The following is an 8,920-nucleotide window of genomic DNA, read 5'->3' as shown; positions in this document are numbered from 1 at the left end:
TGCCGTATTTTTACTGTACCATTTCTATGTTTAGTCTGTGTTTAGATACACAGATACTTACCATTGTGTTATAATTGTCTACAGATTCAGCACAGTCACATGCTGAACAGGTTTGTAGCCTAGGAGCAATAGGCGATACCACATAGCCTAGGTGTGTTTTGGGCTGTACCATCTAGGTTTGTGTAGCTGCACTCTATCTTGTTTACACAACGATGAAATTGCCTAAGGACTCATGTTCTAGAATGTATCCTTGTCATTAAGCCATGTAGATTGTAATTGTTACTAGCATAGGTAATTTCATGATGCTTACTATATGCCATACACTATGCTAAAACTTCTGCCTTCACCATAACCCCCATTTTTTTTTTTTTTTTAGACAGAGTCTTACTTCATCACCAGGCTGGAGCTCAGTGCCACAGTCTCAGCTCGCTGCAACCTCTGCCTCCTGGATTTAAGCAATTCTCGTGCCTCACCTTCCTGAGTAGCTGGGATTACAGGCATGCGTCACCACGCCCAGCTAATTTTTGTATTTTTATTAGATACAGAGTTTTACCATGTTGGCCAGGATGGTGTCGATCTCCTGACCTCATAATCTGCCTGCCTTGGCCTCCCAAAGTGCTGGGTGGCTCAACCCCCATCTTTATAAGGAAATTGACATGCAGAGTTGTCCTGTGGTCTTGGCACTGCTGACTTGACCTCGGGTTCGTCTGCTGCCAGTGTTTTGCTTAAACTAAGCTGTGCTGTGTTGGAATCCATCGTCAGAAATGACTTGCCTAATGAGCTGCTTTCAAGCTCTGTAATACTCCAGGTGCATATTGGATTAATGTCTGTTTGATCATAGGTAATGCCATTTGAGGACTAGAAAAGGTCTTAATTTCCTGATGTCTTCATTTTAGGATTTTGGAAAGTGAAGCTCAGAGAAGTTAGTAACTTGCCTAAAGGCACACAACTTGAAGAGGCAAAGGTTGGTCAGGGAACAAAACTCCTGAGTTCATTTTTGTTCCAGTGCATGGTTTCCTTCCAGTATACTGTATCTCAAAAAGTTGAGAATTGTATGTTTGAATAGTTATTTAAATTTGTGCCACAGTGAATTTGAGCTGACTTGTCGAGTACTTTAAATATAACTTAAATAGGAGACACAGAAAGGAAACGTGACCATGGAAAATATAGATGCAAAACAAGACTAAGTGAAGGGTTACTGCATCGTCCTTGGGGTCCTATATAGTTACTAAAATCATGCTACAAATTTGGCTCTGAGCTTCCTGAGCCAGAGAAAAACATGATTAGTTACAGGATTGATATGTCCAAAAAGGAAAATTCTGCCAGTTCCTCAAGGGAAAGGACAGCTAACAGCTTACAAATGTAATTGTGTTAGTTATGACAATTCCCTTAGCTGTAGTTATATATAAACCCCAAGTCTCAGGGGCTTAACAATAGAGTTCATTTTTGTTCATGTGAAATCCAACCCGGGTGTCTGTGATTGGCAGGCTGATCAACTCCAAAAGATGCTTTAGGAACCCAGTCTGCTTCCTAGTGGCTCCCAGTCTTCAGCACACAGCTTACAAGGTCACCTTCAGAAAGGAAGAGGCACCAGGAGGGTTTGTACAAGGGAGGATTTTACGGGTCAGCCTGGAAGTGTCACGCAACACATGGCCATACCTAACTGTACAAGAGACTGAGAGCTGTGGTCTGGCCACATACCTGGGGGAGAAATAAGTGGAGTTTGTGAACAGTTAGCCAGTCCCTGCCACAGACCATGTGCCTCTGAGGGGCTCTCTGCCAGATTCTATGTGTCTATGTGGCAGAGTCCCTGGGCCCATGCTCCTTCACCAAGTGGCTCTTGACCTCCACAGACTGAATTCCCCCATCTCCTTAAGGTCCTCAATAGTAGAGTAGACTGATACTTGAATGGCATGTATGGTTATGACTTCCGTCACTTGACTTTGAATTTCTTAAAAATAGACATGAGTCTTACTCCTCCTCTCTTGTACCAACCCCTATCACAGTCGGCCAGAGTACTGAGTCAGACACTTTGCATTACATTGATCTGAAATGAATAACGAGATATTAATCCACAATCTATGAATTTTACACTCCTGATATGATTCACACTTACTCTGGAGCATATAAGACAAGAGGTAAGGCAAGATTGCCTATAATTTGACTTTGGAGTTTATTTGTGGGGTAGGATGAGATGTTAGGGTCTTGACAACAGATTTCTTTATGAATTGCACTTTGTTTCTGGGAAAAGACAGTTTGAATTTTGGCCGGGCGCTGTGGCTCGTGCCTGTAATCCTAGCACTTTGGGAGGCTGAGGTGGGTGGATCACCTGAGGTCAGGAGTTCAAGACCAGCCTGGCCATCATGGTGAAACCCCATCTTTAAAAAAAAAAAAAAAAAAGATAGTTTGAATTTTTAAAATAGATGACAGGGGTTAGGTGTGGTGACTCACACCTATAATCCCAGCACTTTGGGAGGCTGAAGCAGGAGGATCACTCAAGCCCTGGAATTTAAAACCAGTCTGGGCACTTAGTGGGACCCTATCACTACAAAAATTTTTAAATTAGCTGGGCGTGGTGGTGCATGCCTGTAGTCCAGGCTACTCAGGAGGCTGCGTGGGGAGTATCACTTAAGCCCAAGAGGCCAAGTCTGCAGTGAGCCATGATCGTGACACTGTACTCTAGTCTGGCTGACAGAACAAGACCCTGTCTGAAAAAATAGACCACAAGGCATATTGCAGATTATCTATCTGCATATAGGTAATTGAATATTTGCCTCCTTTTGGAGAAGAAAAAAATTAATAAAACCAGCTTTTTATTGAGTCTTATTCCTCTCTTGTCATTTTGAGTGGTTATACTTGTTTTTTCTCTTTCTTCTTTGCAGTGCTATATCGGAAAGGCCCTCCATTTTACCATGCAAGGTTTGGAGTGATTTTTAAATAAATTAATGGGTTAAAGGGACACAGGAATTTCTGGACTCTAATTTAATTTTTTGGTACCATAGGAACAAAAGTCATGTTCTCCCTGGCCTGATAAGAATAGCTGCTGTCTGTTCATGCCTTACACACTAATGTCTGTGCTATATATAGGATGATAAGTAGTTTATGATCATATGTGTTCTAGTGTTAAACATTGAGTTAATCTGTGCCATAATTGTTCATCATAATTGTTCATCAGTTAGTGTCTAAACAGTTGTTTGAATTTACAGCTTTCCTATTGGGAAAAATATTCGTTTTTTCCTGTAAGTGTTGGAATCAGCCTGAAAGTTTGTAACTTAAAGTATGAATTTTTCATTAATATTTTCTCAATAGCAGTCTAGGGGAATTTAGAATCAGATGATGTAAATTGTATTTTCTGTATTTTTGTTCTTGGTAGGACAAATTCTTTTTAAACAGGTTTATTTCATGCTTTTAAAATGCTTTTTCTGTGTTTTTCAGTTATTCTGTCATTACTGAGCTAGTTGATGACCATTTTGAAGGCTCTCCCCGCAGGCCGTTCAGTTGGAAGTCCCTGGCTGCCTTGAGCAGAGTTTCTGTTAATGTCTCCAAGGTAACATAACATCAGCTTTGCCATTGGAGTGTCACTTAAATGGCTCAATTTTGTTTTTGTTTGTTTGTTTTTCTTAAATGTAGAATCAAAAAAGTTATTTGTAGAAACTTCATAACATTCCTGCCAGTGACATGCTAGAAGATTTGGGGTCATTTGTACCCTTCCCTTATGGCGCTAGAAGTTGTCCTCCTCTCATGTTACATTTTATTGTCCCCTCCTTCCCAACTGCTGCTGAGCTCCAGTGACTGAGCTTTGAAGCTTCCTGTGGCGATCTGATCCAGATAGGCATTGCCTCTGTTCCCAGGGGTATTGTTGCTATGTGGCCTGGTTTATACTGCAGCATAACATTCACTTACACACGTATTCACAAAGGAGTCAAAACAGTGAAAGTTTGCAGATCTCTTAGAGAGGAAGGGACTTGGTATTGATTGCTAAGCACTTTCCCACCCTGTTGTTACTCTATTCCTATGAGAAACCAAGGTTAGAGCCATTGAATGACTAATCCAAGATGACACAGCTCATGTGCAGACTCGGGATCCAAACTCACAGTTCTCTGGCTTTCCAGCTTGTGTTTCACTGTATCCTTCCTGTTGCCATCAGAGAGAGGAGGGACTCAGTTTACCCAAGGACTATCAGGAAGGAAAGCTGTGTGTGTTCTCATTCCTCAGTAATTTGCTGGCTGAGAACAAATTGTAGATACCCTCCAACTTCGTCCTCATGCTGCTGGAGTGAGGTGGGACTGAGGTCAGCGGGTCCTGCCAGGCTGGAGATGACTGCCCTTGAGAGCAGGTTAGGTTGCCTAGGCTTTAGCTTGGTCCTGTAGAAAATTAGGGAGCCTATACTGTTTCCGGTATTTTTGTGCTCACTTTAGGGGACTCATAGCATATACTTAATATGTCCTCACTTAACATTGCTGATATGTTCTTGGAAACTGCAATCTTTACGTGAATGCCATATAACAAAACCATTTTTTCTTATCATCATTATAAGAAAACAACATTGAAGTTTATTTGAAGCCCTGCTGTACTGTGTTAGTCCATTCTCATGCTGCTATGAAGAAATACTTAAGACTGGGTAATTTATTTTAAAAAAGAGGTTTAATTGACTCACAGTTCTGCATGGCTGGGGAGGCCTCAGTAAACTTAAAATCATGGTGGAAGGCACCTCTTCATAAGGTGGCAGGAGCGAGAATGAGAGATGAGTGAAGGAGGAAGCCCCTTATAAAACCATCAGATCTCGTGAGAACTCACTATCACCAGAACAGCATGGGGACTGCCCCCATAATCTAATCACTTCCCGCAAGGTCCCTCCCATGACACGTGGGCATTGTGGGAACTACAGTTCAAGATGAGATTTGGGTGGAGGCACAGCCAACCCATATCAACATCGTTTTGCTTAAAGTCAGTTTCTAAGAACCTATCAAGGACCTTAAGTAAGAACTTACTATATTTGTATTCTTTTTTTGGGGGGGACGGAGTTTCTCTCTTGTTACCCAGGCTGGAGTGCAATGGCACGATCTCGGCTCACCGCAACCTCCGCCTCCCGGGTTCAGGCAATTCTCCTGCCTCAGCCTCCTCAGTAGCTGGGATTACAGGCACGCGCCACCATGCCCAGCTAATTTTTTGTATTTTTAGTAGAGACGGGGTTTCACCGTGTTGACCAGGATGGTCTTGATCTCTTGACCTCGTGATCCACCCCCCTCGGCCTCCCAAAGTGCTGGGATTACAGGCTTGAGCCACTGCGCCCGGCCTTATATTTGTATTCTTAATGCTGTGTTTATGATGGATGAATATGCTTTTACCTCTTGCCATGTTTGGTGATTGCTAAATGGCAGGTACCTAGTCAAAATGTAAATCCCAATTATGATGTCCACAGGAGGACACCGATGTGCTCTGTGAATTTTCACTTTTGGTGATTCCAGGAGTGCACAGTGAGAAGGACTGGAGACTACCTGCATTTCCTGCTGATGCACCCACATTTGTACTATTATTTTGTAGGATACGGAAGTGGTTTTTCATTTCTCAACAGGAACTTATGCTGTGCTATTTGATTAAACCCTCTACTATGACTGACAAGGAAATGGAGTCACCAGAATGTATGAAAAGAATTAAAGTTCAGGTAGGTAAACAGAGAAATCAGTGTCATCCCAAAGATTATATGCATCATGCTGTATCTGGAACATGTGGTCCCAAGCAAATAAATGAATATAGTCTTGCCTTGGTAATAGAGAGCCTTCTTAGCCTCTTTAAGTCTGTCACCTTTTCCCCACTGAACCCACTGGACATGAAATCTATGCTGACTTCCACTATTCCCTGATTCCCCACTTCTTTACCTGTGATGTCCTCATCACTCAGCTGAAACTGCTCTCTCACAGATGGCCTGTGACCTGGTCAGGCCAGGACCTCTCACAGGTCTCATTCCCAGAGACCGGAGGTATCCCTATTGACTCGCTTCTACTTCTAGGCTTCTGTATTGAACTAAGGCACCTCCTGTTGTTTTGACTGGTTTCTCTCTGGTCTTGCCGAGTTGTCTAGTGTGTCCATGTTTCTGCTTTCCCTCCCTCTGTGTGTAGAGCCTTAACATTGCTATTAGCTCCTCCCCACATCCACTTTGTCATTGTTGTCATCCTCTCTTGTACACGTCACCCTTTCTTCTTTTCACACCACCCTGCCTCCTGCAGACCAGCCGGAAGGCGCCAGCACCTCCTCCCTTCAGTTGGTCCCACTTATCTCCACTAGGCTAGCTTTTCATAAAATGCTGATCAACCTCATTTCTCCCTTCTCAGTAGCTGGCCCAGTTACAGCAACGCCATCACAGACCTAGCTCTAATGTAAAATCCTATCTTTTATCCAGCCCACCTGTTCCTGAAATGTGCTGGTAGAACACCACAGCAAAGGCAAGCTTAGCTTTTAAAATCTGCCTGGTGAAAGTAGATGCTATTTGCTTGTAAGGTTTATATTGTTACATTCATTTTTTCCAGATGTTTCTGTTACAAAGATGGGAGCAGTATCATCATTATCTAGACAGCTGTTTGTGAAATGTAGCTGTGGTATCAACTACCCGGAATGGTCTTACATTTCTGTTTTAAGAAATTGTCTTTTGATTGGTTGCAGGAGGTGATTCTGAGTCGATGGGTTTCTTCACGAGAGAGGAGTGACCAAGATGAACTTTAACAATTCAACCTTTGAAATTAGAAATTCGAATTTCTAATTTCGCCAACAACTATTTGTTGAGGGCTAGGTAAAAAGTTTACTTAATCATCCATTAATTTATAAGTTTTAAAAGGCATGGTGCTGCCAGCACCAGAAAACTATCAGTGTTTTTCAAGATAAATTACACAGGGGAGGAGAAGGATCCCTGTGCTGGGACTGCAGGTTCTGTCCTTGCGTTGGCCTCTAACTCTCCAACCCTGAGCCTCGTGCCTCTGGCCTCAGTCTGTGCCCTCATCCGGTGACTGAGGAGGTTGGGCTAGATGAGTCCTGAGAACTCTTCCAACAACAGGGACATTTGTTCTCTGATTTTACCTGAAAATGGTGGTAGTTTACATTTATACAGTATGGTTTATGAAGCACTTTCATACAGAGGCATCTGTTGTTACCTACATCTAAGCTGTCCTTGGAAGAGTATTAGCAGATTTAGCAATTACATGGATCTATGTTCCATTATTATTATTATTATTATTTTTTTTTTTTTTTTGAGACGGAGTTTCGCTCTTGTTACCCAGGCTGGAGTGCAATGGCGCGATCTCGGCTCACCGCAACCTCCGCCTCCTGGGTTCAGGCAATTCTCCTGCCTCAGCCTCCTGAGTAGCTGGGATTACAGGCACGTGCCACCATGCCCAGCTAATTTTTTGTATTTTTAGTAGAGACGGGGTTTCACCACGTTGACCAGGATGGTCTCGATCTCTTGACCTCGTGATCCACCCGCCTCGGCCTCCCAAAGTGCTGGGATTACAGGCTTGAGCCACCGCGCCCGGCCCTATGTTCCATTATTTTAAATGGAAAGAAGAGTTGTGTGTCTCAGCTTATCCAAGAACTTTAAACAATAGCTCAAAACATTGAAAAGTCCCTTCAGTACCTACCAAGGATTTCTGTATCACAAAGCCTTTAAGACATCAGTTACCTGATTATGTAATTCTCAAATGAACTCAGTGGTAGGCATGCTTATGTACAGAACACAACAGTAGTGTACAATATTAGATAATATCTTCACTGAACTTGTTATAAAAATGAGTGGTTAAATAATGTTTGGAGACATAAGGAAAGCAATTTACACTTAGCAAAATGTAATAAAGCCTTTTTTTAATTGGTGAGAAAGTCGTGAAGACTTAAGTTATCTAAGGGCATTTGGTGGCAAGAGGAGGGAAATGGGTGGCTGGGCACAGTGACTCGTACCTATAATCCCAGCACTTGGGAGGCTGTAGGAGGCCAAGGTGCACAGATCGTTTGAGCCTAGGAGCTCAAGACCAGCCTCGGCAACATGGTGAAACCTCCTCTCTACCAACAAAAATTAGCTGAGCGTCGTAGCACATGCCTGTAATCCCAGCTACTCAGGAGGATAAAGTGGGAGGATCAATTGAGCCCAGGAGGCAGAGGCTGTAGTGAGCAGAGGTCGTGCTACCACAATCCAGCCTGAGTGATAGAGCAAGGCCCTGTCTCAAAAAAAAAAGGTGGAGGGGAATGGAAAAATTGAAAGGGGGATAGTTACTCTTTGGTGGTAGAGGGAAGAGAGCTGGAGTGAGCCAGTGAAGGCCTGAGAGAGAGAGGTGTCTGAGATTCATTCAGTGTCTAAACTCCAGAAACTGGTGGACAGTCTTCTTGGCATTCAAGACTCCAGAAGTGGATGGAACCATCTCTGGAAGCTATGAGATGGAAAAAAGCAAAATGGGCATCTCTTCGCATTCCCTTGACCTGTGGTCTTAGAAATCCTGGCAACATAAGATTCTGCTTGAAGTTACTTTTAATTTGGTGCTTCTGTTCATGCCACAATCCTGCCATCTTTACAACAAACTCATTATTTCTGCATGATCTAGATTTCAAAGGCATCAAAAGGTGGCGACATGGGCTTGTAATACCTGCTACTCAGGAGGCTGAGCTGAGAGGATCACATGAGACCAGGAATTAGAGGTTCCAGTGAGCCATGATCATGCCACTGTGCTCCATTCTGAGTGACAGAGTGAGGCTCCGTCTCAAAAAAAGAAATTTATTTTAAAAGGTGTTCTTAGTTCTAGGAGCAAGGGCGGGGGGAGTTAACATTTTGTTCAAATTATGGAGCTCCTTGCTCCCCTGCCTTAAACCAGAAGTAACCATCAGTTGGAAGTGTTTCTTAGTAGAAAGAGTGTCTAAGCAGCTCCTCATTAGTGAGGCTGTAGTC

General features: G+C 43.0%; 1 protein-coding gene across 3 annotated transcripts in view; it reads left to right on the top strand.

Moving 5' to 3' along the window:
* The window catches only part of TSEN2 (tRNA splicing endonuclease subunit 2), a 56,620-nt gene extending 49,417 nt beyond the window's left edge, over positions 1-7,203 (top strand). For all 3 annotated transcript variants that reach the window (XM_017501441.2, XM_037728826.1, XM_017501442.2), the window contains exons 9-12: positions 2,883-2,919; positions 3,436-3,547; positions 5,576-5,665; positions 6,661-7,203. In XM_017501441.2, coding sequence (XP_017356930.1) covers positions 2,883-2,919; positions 3,436-3,547; positions 5,576-5,665; positions 6,661-6,720 — 299 coding nt within the window. In that variant the 3' untranslated portion in view covers positions 6,721-7,203. The remainder of the gene's footprint in view (positions 1-2,882; positions 2,920-3,435; positions 3,548-5,575; positions 5,666-6,660) is intronic.
* The last annotated feature ends 1,717 nt before the right edge of the window (positions 7,204-8,920 follow it).

This window comes from Cebus imitator, unplaced genomic scaffold, assembly GCF_001604975.1.
Source record: "Cebus imitator isolate Cc_AM_T3 unplaced genomic scaffold, Cebus_imitator-1.0 Scaffold281, whole genome shotgun sequence".
NCBI classification, from domain to species: Eukaryota; Metazoa; Chordata; class Mammalia; order Primates; family Cebidae; genus Cebus; species Cebus imitator.
The sequence above is the reverse complement of the archived record's forward strand: the minus strand, read 5'-3'. Positions and strand labels throughout refer to the sequence as shown.